The sequence below is a fragment of the Ursus americanus genome, chromosome 8 (genome assembly GCF_024610735.1).
Source record: "Ursus americanus isolate L20-20 chromosome 8, mUrsAme1.1.p, whole genome shotgun sequence".
Lineage (NCBI taxonomy): Eukaryota > Metazoa > Chordata > Mammalia > Carnivora > Ursidae > Ursus > Ursus americanus.
The window spans coordinates 50,619,491-50,637,419 of record NC_142134.1 but is presented as its reverse complement, the minus strand read 5'-3'; the positions used below and the strand labels follow the sequence as shown (position 1 = coordinate 50,637,419).

The 17,929-nt window shown below is 41.7% G+C and overlaps 1 protein-coding gene across 18 annotated transcripts in view; it reads left to right on the top strand.

The window, feature by feature from the left end:
* Positions 1–17,929, top strand: part of LIMCH1 (LIM and calponin homology domains 1) — a 320,508-nt gene that overhangs the window by 117,638 nt on the left and 184,941 nt on the right. For all 18 annotated transcript variants that reach the window (XM_087864173.1, XM_087864172.1, XM_045816044.2 and 15 more), the window contains exon 2: positions 7,756–7,826. In XM_087864173.1, the coding sequence (XP_087720299.1) occupies positions 7,756–7,826 (71 nt within the window). The remainder of the gene's footprint in view (positions 1–7,755; positions 7,827–17,929) is intronic.

Here is a 17,929-nt window from a genome sequence, read left to right as displayed (position 1 = left end):
TAAGATTTTATTTATTTATTCAACAGAGATAGAGACAGCCAGCGAGAGAGGGAACACAAGCAGGGGGAGTGGGAGAGGAAGAAGCAGGCTCATAGCGGAAGAGCCTGATGTGGGGCTCGATCCCAGAACGCCGGGATCACGCCCTGAGCCGAAGGCAGACGCTTAACCGCTGTGCCACCCAGGCGCCCCTGAATTAGGGTTCTTAAAAAAAAAGGGAACGCTTGCTACTGGCAGGGAGATGAAGGCTGCTGTGGGCCAAGGGATAAGGTAAGCACCCGGGGGTGGGAAGGGATGGCATCCAGAGCCTTGACAGAGGAAAGAGAAAGTGTATTTCTTCCTTTTGAGGACAGGATGAAAAGATAGGGGTAGAAACCATATATAGAGGAATGTGTGTGGGGCTGGGGGCAGTGGTCCTAAAGGACGGGCCAGACAGTTTCCATCACACTATGATTCAAAATCGAGGTCATTGTATATCAAATGGGGATGGTAGCATCCTCAAGGAAGTAATTGAGAGCAACAAGCAAAATGTGATTTTGGGACTGTCTCTTTAGGAATGAGGAATTAGTGAGGAATGGGGAGAATGATTGCCAAAGAACCCCTTCCTCACCCCCATCTTCTGGGGTGTCTTTTTTGGTTTCAGGATCAAGGTCAGCCCATAGCTCTGACACACAGAGCCTTTACTTCTGGGCCATGCCCACCCTGGGACCTCATGTCCTCCCACCCTCTCCCTCCCCACCTGCCTCCCTGCTGTGCTCAGCCCTTAGAACTTTCAGTCTTTGCTCAAAGAAACCTTTGTACAGGTCTTTGTGTCTGCCTGGAGTGCCCTACTTCATCTCCTTCCTTTGGGGAATCCCTCTTACCCTTCAGGACCAACTCAAATGTCAGCTCCTCAAAGGTTTTCCTTGACTGTCTGGGCAGAGAGAGTTCATTCCTTTGCTCAGATGCTGCACAGAGTTGTGCTTAGGAACTCTGCAGTCACACTACCTGGGGTTCAATCTCGGCTCTACTATTCGTTAGCTTTGTGTCCTTAGGCACCTTACTGAACCTGTCTGTGTCTAGGTTTCCTTGACCTTACAATGGAACTAATAATAATAATAGGATCCACCTTACTAGGTTTTTATGAGGATGAAATAAAACAATATTTGGCAAGCATTTGGAACAGAGAGGACATATGGTCGTTGGTATATGAATGTGAACAGTTACCATTCAACTATTCCTTCAGTCGTGCCATTTGTGTTCATTGCTCTTGTAGGTCTGTGTCCATATTTCTGTCTCCCTACTGTACTGTTTGATCTTTTCCCGTGGTTTGTGGATTCTTACTGGGTAGGGTACAGATTTTATTATTTTAGTCTCACCACACACACCTATTACATTGCCTGGCACAAAATGGGTATTCAGTAAATGATTGATTGGTTGATTGCTAATTCTAGTTCAGATGAGTATGATTTATGATTGTTTATGAAGAGTTTCCATAGAAACTTGATTTGATTTTTCTAGCAACCACACAAAGGAGACAGAAATAGCAATGGATTTATTTCTCAGTAAATGTGAAAAATAAGAGCAATTCTGTTCTGCTTTATTTTTACAGTTTAAGTGTAAAAATATGCAGAAATGTCCTTTTATTAAATAAGTCAAATATGATCAGAAGAGAAGGGAGTATAATGAGCCACAAATAATCTTCTTCAGTGACTTTTAAAGAGGTATTATTTTTCATTTACTGTTTATAGGAGGAAATCACAACCTTCTGAAAGCATACCTTTTTTTTTTATTGCTTCAACAAATATTTATTATCTATGTGAACCAAGTACTTTTCTAGGCACAGAGTATACAACAGTGAAGAAAACAAGTAAAATTTCCCACTCTCACCTTACTGGGTGGAGTTGGGCAATAAACAACAATGTAATATGAAGTATACCTGTTTTTGTACAATTTAGAGAATATATCCATGTCTTTCAAAAGTTAAGTCAAAATATATTAAATTCTGTATTTTTTTTTCAGTTGCCTAAATCAAGGGACCATCATTTTGTCAGGCAATAGAATCTCCTCTTAAGACCATTATAGTAGGATTTCCAACATTTATTAAAATCCTCTTCAGACCTGCAGTTTGGTGGTGGACTGCAGTTTGTCCCCCAGATTGCTTAAAAAAAAAAAGCAACAACTGAAGATTAATGAAAATATTTCTGAAATACAGTTTGTATAAATGATAATGAATAGGCTGGGAGACTGATTCTTGGCAGTCTTTGACTATTCATGGCAATTACTTAATAACAGTGGTAACAAAGTAATTAGCAAAATGTAGCATTTTGATATATAATGTGTTACATTATAAACATATCATAAAAATGTTACCATAAAGTTGTGTGGTGTTTTTTTTTATTAGACTGTTTTTTTTAAGTCCTCCATATTTCAGTTATTTGAATGGTTTAGAGCAGTGCCATTGACATGAACAGACTCAAAAACATAATTACCTTTTAGTTCAATGAGAAGGAAATCAAATACAGATAAGCTTACTTAATAATCACTTGCATTAAGTAGTATGATGACACATTGTGATGTCATCTTGCTTCTGCTTTTGGTTTAATTGCTAAAGTAGGTGAAAGTGTTCCTTTCCTTTAAAACTATCAGTGGTCTGGTAAGTTATACGTTCTTGAGTATTTTAATCTGACACTTACAGCATGTCCCTCCACTGTTGTAAATAACAAATATTTTGGATAGTAATGAAAGTGAATTAATCCTGAACCATAAAGTAAGGAAAGAAATATGATATTGGGCTTTCTTGAAAGGCACACAGGGCATAGTTGGTGACATAGCTGCCACTGTAAATGCTCCTGAGGGTCTCTTTGAATGGGGAAATGTGCACAAATTCTTTATGTCCACTCTTGAAATCATGGTGGTGTCCAATGGCTTGGTTCATGTGTTCTTATTAGTTTTTTGTTTGTTGCTTGCTTGCTTGCTTCTTTTTCTGGTGAAGGCCTTTAAGGAATGGTAGGAACTTTGGCTTTAACTATGAGTGAGATGGGAAGGTATTGAGGGATTTTAAGTGGAGTAGTGGCATGATCTAACTTTATGAGATTACCCTAGCTGCTCTGTTGAGAATAGAGGGAAGGGAGGCAAGGGTGGAGCAGTGAGGCCAGTTAAGAGAGTTATCAGATGATTGTGGCTTGGAGTAGGTGGTAGAGTGGAGTCAGTGAGAAGTGGTTGGATTCTGGCTAAGTTCTGAAGGGAAAATCAACAGAATTTGTTGGTGGGTTTGATTGGGTGTGAAAGATATGGATCAAGCATGACAAAGCTGAATAGCTAGAAAGATGGAGCTATAAGGATTAATTGATCATATAGGTGAGGATCAGTGGGGTGTGGAGAGCAGGATTTGGGGGAAACGATAAAGTGCTCTTGACATTTCAGGCTGCTCTTCCATTGCTAGCCCTGGGATGCTCCCGAACCTGGGCTCTCTCCCCACCCATTCCACTCCCAGGTCTCCACCTCAGGCTCTCTTTAAGAGTTTTACTAGATCTTCCCATCCTGTTCAGTGTCCTTGGAGAGACATCAGGAGTTCATGGCTTGGCCAGCACCTTGTCTGAAGGTTACTGAGAGTCCTTAGTTGGGATCCAGGTGGGAAGGTTACCGAAGACTTTGGGTAGTTATTGTTCACTTCCCCTGCTCATGGACTGTTGGTAATGGTGGTTGATTCTTGGCAGCCATATTGTTTTTTTAATAGCAATGGCTTATGCTGTCATGAAGGGAACAGTAATTAACAGACTTTAGAGTTAAAATATACAATGTGTGACATTGTAAACACATCATAAAGATGTTGTCGAGACAGGACATCCAGAGCCCTGATTCCAGCGGAAGGTCCTCCTTTTCTGATTCTGAACTTTTGGCTTGCTTTCTATTGCTAGGTGAGGGCTTTGTAAAATTTACTTTGCATATGCATCACATGGGGATCTTTTTGGATGCTGGTTCTGATTAAGTAGATCTTATCGAGGGTAGGAGGACTGATAGCCTGTATTTCTAACATTAATTCCAGGTGCAGATGCTGCTGCTGCTAGTCTAAGGTGCTAACTCTTTAGTGGCATGGTCCTTGTTGAATTTCTGGAGTCTGTTCAACTTTTGACCCTCTTAACCAAGATCTAGACACCTCTATACTAAATAACTTGGGCTCGAAAGAAAGGATGGCATTAGGGTCAGTAGAGAGCAGTGAGAAGGCTAGGCTGGGACCTAATAGACACAGGAGCAGGGAAGGAAGCAGAGGAAGAACAGAGGGAGAAATGAGCACCTTCCTCCATTTGCCTGGTGTCTGTTCCCATCTCCAGAATTGGCAGTCTAGGAAATTGAATTTAATCGTACTACACCTTGGAGGATGTCAATTAGCAGGCTGCCTTGGGACTGTTAAATCTACTAGAAATTTTTTACTGGCTATGCGTCACGTACAATATAGTTTTAAGTAGTACATGAGTATTTTAAGTGGTCCGTGGACCACCAATATTTTCTTATAATCTTAATAGCCCTGTTACCTTTTGTTTATGGTATGAGTTTAGTTATCTGCTTTCCTCTGCAGTCTGTGAGCCTTCTGCATGCACTGATCATGTCTCATTTGTGTTTCTGTCTCTAGGTCTGCCCATCATCATGGCTCAATAAATAGAGAGGGGTCTGGGTTATCTTGGCCAGAGATTCTGTAATAGATGTAGCTAAACTCTCTTGGTGCTAGCACATAATAATATTGACAAAAATATAAAGACCTGGGAAAAAATGTTTTCAGAATCTTCTAATCACTTCTTGGTGAATAAAGGTTAGTTTTATGGATAATATTAGTGGTGCTTTGAGAATATAAATTAGGACTAATATATAAGGAAAGAAAATGCTAAATTGCTTAAAGTCTTCATTTAAAATCTTAGCTTTTTAAAGGAGATATTTCCTAATATCTTTATTTTAGGAGAAAAGCCAGATATTTGCAAACTGTAAATGCAAACTACCTTTTATCCATGTTCTCACCTTCCCTTGAGTAAGAATGAGAAGATATTAACAAGGACTATTTTTCTTTTTTCCCTTTTTCTTCCTTTCTCTTCCTTCCTTCCTTTCTTTCTTTCAGGAAAGTTTTAGGAAAATAGGGAAAATTTAAAGAAGAAAATAAAAATCACACCTGCTTCCCACCATGAGGAGATTATGTGTTGTCATATTTTCTGTGTGTGTGTGTGTGTGTGTGTGTGTGTGTATGCGTGTGTGTGTGTATATGTCTGTTTTGTAATATTTTTGTCTGGTTTTGGAATCAGGATAATACTGGCCTGATAGAATGAATTGGGAAGTATGCTTTCCTCTTCAGTTGTCGGGAATAGTTTGTGTAGAATTACATTATTTCTTCCTTATATATTTGTTGTAATTAACCAGATAAACCTTCTGGGACTGACATTTTCTTTTGGGAAAGTTACCTATTTCTTTGTTGAATGAACTTGGGTTGTTTGTGTCAAGAAATTTATCCAGTTCATCTAAGTTGGTAAATATATTGAGATGAATTTATTTATAATATTCCCTGTTATCCTTTTAAATGCCTATAAAATCTGTAATGATGTCATCCCTGTCATTCCTGATGTTGGCAATCTGTGTCTTTCTTTTTTGGCTAAAAACCAAAGGTTGTCTGTTTTATTAGCTAAAGATTTATAAACCTGGCTAAATGTTTCCCAGTTTTATTGGTCTCAAGTAAATAGATTTTTTTTTTAAGATTTTATTTATTTATTCAACAGAGATAGAGACAGCCAGCGAGAGAGGGAACACAAGCAGGGGGAGTGGGAGAGGAAGAAGCAGGCTCATAGCAGAGGAGCCTGATGTGGGGCTCGATCCCATAATGCCGGGATCATGCCCTGAGCCAAAGGCAGATGCTAAACCGCTGTGCCACCCAGGCGCCCCAAGTAAATAGCTTTTGATTTCATTGATTTTCCCTTATTGCTTTTTGGTTTTCTATTTGATTTGATTTCAACTAATACAGTTTTTCCCTTTTTTTTCTACTTAATTTGGGCTTAATTTGCTTAAGGTAGAAGCAAAATTCATTGATTTGAGATCTTCTTTTCTGATATAGATGTTTTGTGCTATACATTTCCCCAAAATACTGCGTTAGTGTCTTTCTATACATTGTTACATTGCCATATTCTTTCACTACAAAATATATTCTAATTTCTTTTTATTTCTTCTTTGATCAGGGCATTGTTTAACATTGTGTTACTTAGTTTAAAATTATTTGGAGATTTTTTCCAGAGATATTTTATTTGTTAATTTCTAATTTAATTCCATTGTGGTCAGATGATACAGTTTTTTGTGAACTGAATTCTTTTAAGTTTGTGGAGACTTATTTACTGACCCAGAAGTTGGTCTATCTCAATACATGTTCGTTGTGAACTTAAGAAGAAAGATATGTATTCTGCTATTGTAGGGTGAAGTATTATTAAAATGTCAGTTAAGTCAATTTGGTTGACAGTGTTGTTCAAGGTTTTTATATCCTTACTGATTTTTTGTTTGCTTGTTCTATAAGTTATGGGAGAGAGATAATGTATTTCTGACTCTAGTTGTGAATTTGTCTATTTCCCCTTGCAGATCTATTTCTTTTGGCTTATGTTTTGAAGTTTTTATTATATGTAAAAATGTTTAGGATTTTTTGGTCTTCCTGATTAGCTAAACTGTTTGTCATTATGAAATGACTTTCTCTGTCCTTGATATTATTCTTTGTTCTAAAAGTTTCTTTGTTTGATATTAATATCCAGCTTTTAAAAATCAGCATTAGCATGTTATTATCTTATTCCTTTCTTCTATTTTTAACCTATTTCTGTCTTTATATTTAAAGTGCATTTCTCCTAGGCAGCATATTGTTTGGTTTTGTTCCCCCGCCCCCATATGACAATCTCTGTCTTTTAATTGGGGATGTTTAGGCCATTTATATTTAATGCACTTATAGACATGGTTAGGTTTAAGTCTACAGTATTGATATTTACTTTTTATTTATTTCATCTGTTCTGTATTCTCTTTTCCTCTTTTTCTTTTTGCCTTTTTTTAGTTGTTAAGAGTATTTTTTATGATTCCATTTTATCTCCTTTATAAGCTTGTTAACTATAATGTTTTTGTTTTGCTACTTTAGAGGTTGCTTTAGAGTTTATAGTATGCTTATTTATCTGGCATACTGTAGATACTCAATATTGAATAACCAATGAGTGCCCTGATGCCTAGGTCAAAGGGCTGCTGAGAGCCAGAGGCATCAAGAATGGTCATCAGTCCTGTGCTGTTAGTCATTCTTTTCCAGATTTTATTTCCCTCTTTCACACCAAGTTATTATGGATATTGACTCTAATATTCCTGTCTTGATGTTTGTCTCTTGAGGTTAGGTGTCTGTACCTCCCCCCAACACCCCGTTAATGTTTTAACAAATAGATACTTTGTCTGTAGGTGGTGCTTTCTGCAGGCTTTTTTGAAAGTGTGCGGGTTGAGGCTGTGGCCTTGACCTATCACGGCCAAGCCCAAAAGTAACATCGTTATCAGGAAGGACAGACATTTTTTGAGGTTTTGGGTAGGAAAAAGCTTCAAAATAATGGTCTAAATTTAAGATTAGCTGATCTCAGCAAAGCTACACATGGAAAGGAAATTCAGACCTAACAGATTTTCCTTATTCTTGGAATGCTACCAGTTATATAAAGTCTCTTAAATATAAAAAAAAAAAAATCATCGAGCTTCCTGATTAAAAAAGAAAAATTTATGCTCTCTCTCTCTTTTTTTTTCCAGCAAGTGACCGGCAGAAGTTTTGGTGATAAAGATTTTCGGACAGGGTTAGAAAATGGAATCCTTCTCTGCGAGTAAGTATAGCCTACTATTCAGTTGGTTTTAGTCAAGAAAAGCCATTAATGCCATTCAGTTCATCTGTAAAAATTTGTATTTTGTTTTGAATTTATTCACAGTTTGATTCTGAAATTTTATTTTATTTTATTATTATTTTTTATAATAATATTTTTTTATTATATTATGTTAGTCACCATACAGTACATCCCTGGTTTTTGATGTAAAGTTCAATGATTCATTTGTTGAGTATAACACCCAGTGCACCATGCAATACGTGCCCTCCTTACTACCCATCACCAGCCTATCCCATTCTCCCACCCCCCTCCCCTCTGAAGCCCTCAGTTTGTTTCTCAGAGTCCGTAGTCTCTCATGTTTCATTCCCCCTTCTGATTACCCCCCTTTCTTTATCCCTTGATTCTGAAATTTTAAAAAATCACTCGGCTAGGCAGTACACCTAAGTAGGTGAGGGAGTTTTAGTGTACAGTAGGGAGTGGTGGGGACTGTGGCAATTTCTAATTAGATAAAGAAGAAGTATCTGGTAGCTGCTACTCAGCTCCAACCAACATTTATAATGTAGGAATCTGGGCCCAGGTATTGGGAAGGATGTGGACCCAAGTGTAGTAAAAGTAGCAGCTTTTCTCCCTCTTTTCCCCAATGCAAAAGCAGTTTGTGCCAAGTGAAAGCAATGCATCTACTTACTTAAAACATCTTACAACATGACAGGTGTTGCTCCTCACTGGGCTTGCTCTCCTGATGTATTTTGAATATATTCAATTTATGCTATTGGCAAATTTAACCATGAACAATAACTGCAATGTTTCGTTTTTATGTTTTGAACCCAGAGTTTGTCATAAAGTACTGCTGTGATGATGGATTCAAGAGCTTTCTGTGAAGTGGTTCTAGACACAAAATAAGTGAGAGCCTTAACACTTATAGGTGGCTGAACATATACTTTAAGATCTCAAATTCTTGAATTTTAATAGGTTCTGTAATTTGGATACTGCTTTTTGTTCTGTTGAGGTGAAATGTACCCACAGGAAATGCACAGCTTCAAACACACATCTCAAATCTCAGGTGAGATTTGAGAGCTGTGTACATGCATGTAGCCTACACCCTGATCAAGGTAGAGGACAGCGAGTTCCCTCCTGTCCCTTCCCAGTCCATCTCCACCACCTCTAGAAAAGCACTGTTCTCATTTCTGTCACCATTACATTTATTTGCCTTATATCTTGAACTTTATGTAAGTGAAATCACATGGAATGAATGCACTCTTATTTTGGTGACTTCCAGAATATTTTTGGGACCCACTGAGGTAGTTGAAAGACTTCGGGTTTTGGAACCTGAGGACTAGAACCTCAAGTCTTACTGTACTCCTTCCATCATTTAACCTCCTGAAGTCTCAATTTTTTCTCTCCAAAATAGTTATAAAAAAGTGATAACTTTTGCCTATTTCATAAACTTCTTGTGAATTTCAACAGGATAATGTGGGTGGGGTGCTTTAAAAAATAACATTTGCCATACAAGTGTTGATTATTATGCAGCACCTTTCACCACAGTTCACGCCAGCGGGTTTTTCCTGCTCCCACTGTCCTTTTCTACTTCAAAGGGAAATTTACATGCCCTGATTGCCGTTTCCATGCATTCCGTCCTGTAGAGCCTCTCTCTCTTCTCATACTTTACTTCCTTCACTGCCTCTTTTCCCTTTATTAAATCTAAATCAGAGCTCATCTCTTGGATAAACCATAATTAGTTCCGCATCTCAGCAGAGACAAACACAGGCAGACTCCAAGCACTTCCCTTGTGTTCTAACACCTGCTTCTCCAATAATTCTGGGCTCAGCCTTCTGATGTTAACAGACTAGCCACAGTCTGATCTAATTTATGTGCATTGTGCTCTCTTAACTCTGTTGAAGGGGGTCTTTGGTACCAATGTTTGGTCACCTAACATTTGCTCCAAAGATTCTTGTAGGTGTCCACCTCTCCACTATATTCCCATGAATCAATCTGTCAGGGAGTCATATTGTCTGCCAGACTCTGGGTTGAGCAGGTTCATCTGAAGGTGAGGCTCTGAGTCTAGGGAGTTTTGCATGCATAGAACTTTCTTGAGGTGCCTGGGTGGCTCAGTCAGTTAAGCGTCGGTCTTCAACGCAGGTCATGATCCCAGGGTCCTGGGATGGAGCCCCACATGGGGCTCCCTGCTCAGCAGGGAGTCTGCTTCTCCCTCTGCCCCTCCCCCCTGCTTGTGTGCTCTCTCTCTCTCTCAAATAAATTTAAAAAATACTAAGAAAAAAAAAAAAGAACTTGCTTCTTACCTAGTTGAAGAGGTCAAGTTAGAGGGTGGATTCTGTCATGTGAGCAATGGCACTCTCTGTTGGCCTTTTACAAACACGTTAATGAATGTTAGGGTTGTTTAGGGGTGGAGGGGTGGGGCTTGGGTGGAGGCCATGGTTAGGAAATATTATGGTTAGACAAGAGGGAGGCACAGATTATAGCCAGAGTCCTCTTTAAATAAATAAAGGGTTTGGACTGCCGACAGTCAAGAGTGACGCTGAAGGAACTGGCCAACACGGAGGCTTGGACAAGTGGCCCTGAATGGGTACATCGGCCAGAGCTCAAGATAAGGGAGTTATTGTCTAAGTCTTCTACCCGAGGATTAGACTCACTGGTGTAGTCGAAAGAGTCTGAGGACAGGGTCAAGTCCTGGCTTCCCCGTGGCGCTCCAGCTGGCTGCCCTGGCAAAGAGTTCGAGAAGGTGGAATGAACCTCATCGGTGGGCTGAGGCAAAGAGAGCCATCGCCTGAGTTTCAGCCAGAGCCTTTGAGGGAAAGCTGGGTCAGGAGCTGGAGAAACCAGATAAAAATACATTTCTAAGTCCAGAAGCCACGGAGCAATGAGAAGCAAAACATGGCCCTGGAGCTGAATGCACTGAAGGTTGGGAGCAATGGAGGAAGAAGATTCTCTGCTCCTCTTTGGCCAGGGGAAGGGGCGTGGCGAGGTTTTCTCTCAGCTGAAGCATACCGGGCTGCTGCAGCCTGAGATTAGCAGGTGTGTTCCTGGGACTTGTATCCAGACACCAGTCTGGCAAGGAGGGGACTTGCACTGTTCCAGGGGTGGGGTTGGTCGATGGCATGACCCCAACAGGCAGGAAACTCAGTTTGGAGGTTCCCGGACAGTGGATCCATACAGGTTGCAGACACCTGTCTTTGGAGAGTAGATGAGAATGTGTAAGGCTGTGCCACTCTCTAGAACCAGAGGGAATTTTGTGGATGCTGGTGATTTAGGGGTTCTAACTCAAAACTCCACCCATGTAGCAACATTTAACAATGTAAGAACTCCCTATAATTTCAAATTTCGAAAACTAGCAATTCAGCTCTTCTGAGACTGAGGCTTTCATAACATACAGCCCTCTTTTTAAAAATTGTTGGGGCTTTTCAACTTTGTATGATTCCGAACAGAAGCCCAGTTGGTGTCTTGTAATGGTGTTATGACCCCAGCTGAAAAATACACGAACAGCCTCAGTGAATGATTCCTTTTGTTCAACAAACTCTCATCTTTTTGTCTGAGTTAGATCGGCTCTAAAGGGTGGTTGCAACTGGAGAGACATCATGCTCTTTCCTCACTAAACATTTCCTGGGTTGTTTATGAGTCTGAAAAAAATTCATAGTTCTCGTCAAACAGAGGGCATCCTTCTGGGCCTGGGGTCTGATTTTTTCTTGCCAAACTTTTGTGTGGCCTGTAAGGACTATCGTCATACCCATTTTACAGAGGAGTTAAGTGGGTCACAGAGGAATTAAGTGGGGCACAGAGGATTGTCTGAGGTTATACAGATAAGAAAGATTTACATTCAGAACCCTGATTTCTTGGCTTTTGCTCTTAACAACTGTCCTGTGCCTATAATTGAGATTTTAATGGGAGAGAAAAGCAAGAGGTTTGGGGTTGGTGATGTTGGCATGGAATTGGTGCCAGTAAACTTCGAGTGTGGGGAGGAGGGCAGTATGGAGGGTAGACACTGGGTCTCAACTGGACAGAACATGAGGAAGGATGGCATGGGTTTGGTGGTCTGATGGTCCTTTTTTTTTTTTAAAGATTATTTATTTTAGAGAGAGCACATGAGCAGGGGGAGGGGCAAAGGGAGAGGAGAGAGATCATCTCTAGCAGACTCCCCACTGAGCGTGGAGCCTGACATGGGCCACGATCCCGGGACCCTGAGATCATGACCTGAACTGAAATCAAAGTTGGACACTTAACTGACTGAGCCACCCAGGCGCCCCTGGTGGTCCTTCTTAAGATAAGAAGGCAAGTCCAGTAAGAGTGAAAGCATGAGAGAGCTGAGGGAGTAGGAGGCTGTAGTCCGGGGAGAAGGTAGGGGTTTCAGTTTTCTTCCATAGAGCCCTCGGAGGAGGTGAGACAAAGGAGAGGGCTGGACGCGTACTAAAGACTACAGAGACACAGGAGAAAAGACCGGCACCTACAGGCCGCACATAAGGTGGAAACCGAGTAGCATCAGAGTCACCGTGGGAGCTCTTCTACTCTGCCTGGGAAGTGCGGTACCCGTGGCTTTGCACGGGCTCCCCCGGGTGCAGTAACACGTGCGCGTGAACGTATGACTTAGAGCAGAAGCAAGTACAGACGAGACCGCACGTGCCAAGGAGAATTACAGTAGATGTGTTTTTGCTGTCATCATTTCTCTCTTCCTCGGTTATTTGGCCAAGTGTGTATACTTGAAGTTCGGAGGTCAGACGCTCGAATGATGTGAGTCCTCTGCAGAGCAGTAAATAAAGTGTCTGGGGTCAAAATGTGACCAGGCTGCAAACGTGTGACAAGTGTCACGCCGTTAGAAATGTTAACCAAATACTGTGTGATGTCCTGGAGGACTCCGGGGTTTAAAAGGAAGGCTGCAACAACCACTCTGTAAGGCAGACCCTCCCGGGACAGAGTCACCGACGATTGTCATCTCCTTCCCAGCACGCAGAGCAGACTGTTTTGAAATAGTTCCAGAAAGGAAAGTTTCTGACTTGTTCTGACTCTGACTTTATTATTTAGATAGAATTCCACAGAATTCTACCAGGTGTTGGCAACAGACTTGGCCTGTTTTTGTCCTGGCTTTCTTTCTCGCTAATAATGGTTTTTACGTTTTAAAAGGGTTGGAAATGACACGAAGCAAGAGTTTGTATATGGCTCCAAGAGCCTAGAATGTTTACTGTCTGGTCCTTTACAGAAAAAGTTTGCCAGCCCATAAGGATTACGGGATAAATTGTGGATGTAATTGTTTACCCTCATAAAGTTAAGTAATTGAGTTTGGGCAGTGCAAAAATCCTATGTAGGAAAATAAAATAACTTTTTAGAAAAGGTTTTCTCAGGACTTTTTATGAGTGCCCCCTCCACCCAACGTTTTATTTTGAAAAATTTCAAACTTAGAGAAAAGTGACAAGAATAATAATATAAGGATTCTGCATATACCTTACCTGCAACTAGAAGCAAATGGTTCAGGAAAAAAGGGGCCTGTGAGGAAGAGATAAAGTAAGAATGGCAAAATGGTCATACTGTCGACCCTTGACCAACATGGTTTGAACTGTGCAGGTCCACTTATATGTGGACCTTTTCCATAAATACAGTCCAGTACTGCAAATGTATTTTCTCTTCCTTCTGATTTTCTTAATATTTTCTTTTCCCTAGCTGACTTTATTGTAAGAATACGGTATATAATACATGTAGCATAGAAAATATATGTTAATTGACTGTTGATGTTATGGGTAAGGCTTCTGGGCAGCAGTAGGCTAATAGTCGGTAAGTTTGGAGGAGTCAAAAGTTCTAGGCGGATTTGCAATTGTGCAGGGGGTCGGCGCCTCTCCCCCGTGTTGTTCAAGGGGCAACTGGGACGACATCTCGTTATATGGGGTGTGCCCTGCTGTCTTCTCCATGGTTTGATTTCTCATCCTCCTCCACCCTATCTTTACTTTCTTTTTCGTGACCATCCAATGATAGACATTTAAGAAAAGCCAGTTCCAATGCTTTTATGAGTGAGCACAGTGAAAAGGGAGCAGATTGGGGGAACGCTTAGGTTGAATCCTATGAAATTCTGTGAGTAGACAGAAAATGGTCAGAAAATGTGGTTTCATATGGTTCAACCTAGTTAACAGCTCACATTGTCAGTATGTGTCCATGGGTCCTCTTGCCACTTACCTGACCTCCTGGAGCCCCAGTTTCCTTAGCTATAACAACCAATATAATTATACCTGATTAAGAGGGTTGATCTGAGGATTCAGTGAATTGATAATATGGGTAAATGTCTTTGTGCAGTGCTTGGAACATAGCAGGCCCTTAACTGTTAACTGTTGTCCCTTCGTCTATGAAATGGGGAAGTCACTTCCTCATCAGGTCCCTGAGAGGTTCCAGGAAGAGACTACCGCAGAGCGCTCAGCAGCGTCTGGTGCTGGCTTGGCACCCGGGCCTCTAGCTGTTCTCATTATTATTGTTGGAAACAGGCCCAAAGTCAATTATGAATATGACATAGTCAATGCAACTCTGTGTCACTGTGCACCCATCAGCTCTTTCTCTCGGGCTGCCAACAGGCCATGGGATGAACGCACTGGGATTTTACTTTCCAGCTTGTCCTGCCTAGCCTGTGATCAAAAACTGGGCAAGAAAGCTTGGGACCTTTACAGACCTGATCATCTGTGAATAACGAGCTTTGGCTGGCAGAGCCTGAGGCCTAGAGTGATTGTTTTGAAAACAGTGACCTTGACCTCTGTGGTGATGTCATTTCCTCCCACTCTCTCCAGTCTGTTGTGGTTTCTTTCTCTGGGAAGCTGTTCCAGAGCCCTCCGGGCAGAGGGTAGGTTCCAGTCTGGCTTCTAAGTACCTGTACTGCCCCCTCGCTAGCACGTATCCCAGTCTACTTCCTGTACCAGAGTAAAAGCTTCCTGAAGGTCCCTTCTGTTTATCTTTGTATTTACCTCACTGGACACTGGTCTGACACATAACACCTCAGTTACAGGCACTTGCTGAATATGTTGGGTCCAGGAGTGAGATTGCTCCCTAGGCTACTTCATCATCAGTGACCTTCACTTTCTCCCATCTTAGCTGTCATAGTCAGTATTATCCTCTGGCTCTATCCCCTCTCCTCTTTTTCCCTCCCCTGCTCTTCTCCTCTCCCCTCCCCTGTTCTCCTTTTTCTCTCCTTGTTCCTCTTTCCTCCTCTGCCTCCCCTCCCCTCACTTCCATACACACACACACACTTTTACATAAAGAACAGACCCATCCTTGAAGACTAAAGATGAAAGCATAGAAGTACCTACTTTCTTTAAGTAAAAGATTCTCTGCTGCATCTCCATCTTCTTTGGAATGAATAGAGGTTGAACTGGTGGGTTTTGTTCTGCGAACATATTTGCTTGGAATGTAAAGTCTGAGTATGTCAGTTTGCAAATGAGTGGCCGATAGAGAATGTCTTAGTGGATTTTTGTCTCAGTTCTTACGTTGGTGAAATAATTTTCTGAAGATAAGAAATCTGTTGGCAAACACTTGTTTATATCATTGCTGATGAATGAGCTGCTTATTCTAAGAAGGAAGGCTTGTCCTGGATTCTTGTCCTGATTTCAGCATGAGACGTGGTGTGCCACAGATATGTGCTAGCCTTCTAGGACAGGTTGAGTTGATGGTGTGGCTTTGCATTGAGGCATTTTGTCACATGGAGGATTTGCTAGATAATGACTACATTCTGCACAACCTCAGAGTAGGAACTGAGGGCCATAAAAAGGGAATGGAAGGCTTGATCCCTGATTTCGGGAGTTTTATAATGCATTTGGGGCTTGAACACATGCACAAAACAGTGTGTGAGCAGCAGTATAAACTAGTGTGTGAGTAAAGGCAAGTGACCGAGATTTAATTGCCAAGATTTAATAAGAAGTGAAACAAAAGGAGATTGTAATAGTTTGGGAGACAGCTACTGGGGAGATGTTACATCAACTGAATTTTACTTAAGATGAGGATAGACTGTGGGAAAGAGAAGGGCATCCTGCATGGAGACAAGAGCAGAAGACAAGGTTTGAAGTCAGGAAGGAGTATGCCGTATTTGGCATACATAGAAGAGATCTGCTCTGACAGTGGGAAGGGCTTCTCTTCCTTCATTCAACTAACCTTTTTAAGAACCCACTTTCAAGTATGGCAAGTTACTAGAAAGCCTAGTACACTGTGCAAAACAGTCATGTAACAGGAGCTCCCTGCTCAGATCTGGAATCTAAATCCTGACTCCATACGGTATATAAATCTCAGGTTCTCTTGTGGAAGAGGCATTAAAGTAGAGACCTGAATGAAGAGTAGAGATTAGCCAGGAAAGAGGGAAGGGAGATGGAAGTAGGGAGGAAGCCATGTTCTAGACGGAAAGAGTAACATGTCTGAGTTCCCTAAAATAGAAGCTCTGTGCATTTGAGGAATTACAAGGAGACTCATTTGGCCAAAATGTAGAAAACTGTGGGGGTGGGGGTGGGGGTGGGGGATGATAGTGCGAAATGAGCATAGATGGAGAGGAGGAGGAGGTGGGGGCAAGAATGCTCAGGGCCTTGGAAGCCATGGAAAGATTTTTGGGTTCAACCTTCAGACCAATGGAAATAAGAAGAATTCTGAAGAAATCTTAGGGCAGGGTAGAGTAGAAGACATAGAGAAATGTAAGAAAAGACTACAAAATAACTTCAGTGTTTCAGCTGTTGATAGCCAGCAGAGTCAGGCCTCTGGTGCACACCGAGGAGTAACCTCTACTTGTTGGGAGAGGTCATCATTTCAGTTTGGGCCGGGTGAGTTTGGGAAATAGATAGCCCATCCAGGGGACAGTTCTGTAGACTGTTGGGGACAAGGGCCTGGAGCTTAGAGATGAGGCAGTGGATTTAGCTTTTTCTGATATGATTTGCCAGCCATTGCTAGACATCCAGGCTAAGGTGTGATCTGTGACAATTTCTTTGAGGAAAACATCACATCAAGAAGGAAGAGCAGAGCAAGGTCTCAGTTTGAGGAAGCCTCCCCGCTGGGTCAGGGCTAAGAGAAAGAGAAGCTCACAAAGGGGTATCAGAGAGATGAGAGGAAACCCAGGCAAGTGCAGTGCCTTGGAAACCAAGCGTGCTAAGAGGACCGAAGAAGCTGGTGGTCCCCTGTATGACATGGCCCCAGCAGAGGTCAGCTCGCATGAGGCTTCCGAAAAGGCCTGCCTCACCGGTCACAGGAGGCACTGGAGACCTTTTGTCAATGAATCTCCGAGAATTGCCAGACCACCGATTATGATTCCACCAAATGTTTTAAGTCTGGCTCATTCTTTTGCGTCTTTTCAACAGGCTCTTGGTAGAGACATTATCTAATGACAACTACACATGCAGTATTTTCCTCAGCTATGAAAAAAGAAAAGAGATTAGTCTAGCCCAATGGCTTCTTTGTAGAGGGGCCATATAGTTTGTCATTCAGTCGAGATGGTTTTGAGAGTGAAAGGGGACTCTTAACCAGCTGAGACACTAGGACGACAAATGAAATCTGAGACTGTCCTCGGCAAAAGGGGATGTGTGGTCGCCCTGGTTGTTGGCAACCTCAGACTGATGCCTTCTAATCACCATTGCTTTGCTCAGTATCTGCAAACCCATCCCTTACTTAATCTTCACAGTGACCCTGGTAGGTGAACAAGGGGTCAGCTCTTCCCGCCTCCCTCTGTAAGGATGAGATAGAGACCCAGGGTGGTGGAGTGCAGTGTGTCTTCGAACTCTTTTGTCTGGAGCTCTTTCTCTAACCCAGATGCTCACTCTCAAATCTCAGCAAACGTAGGTCCTTTTGCCCTTACTGATTTTGGCCTTAGCAGGCTGGTAAGAATTTGATAGGCCTTCTGTGTAGGGTTCTCCTTGTCTTTCAGCCATATCACAGTTGGCTTCACAGACTTGGCCCGTCTCCCGCTCTTTGGCACCAAGGCTCATTAAGCTTTTAAGTTCAAGTAAGGACATTTCAACCCACTCTTTTTAAAGTTCTCCAGTGAAAAGCTGCTTTTTTTCTTTGAACATTGGCCTGACTTAGGTGGGGACTTAGGCAAGAACTGAGTATCCCAACAGGCTTCTGTCAGGAAAGATGAAAACACATAAGGAAATAGAAGGAGA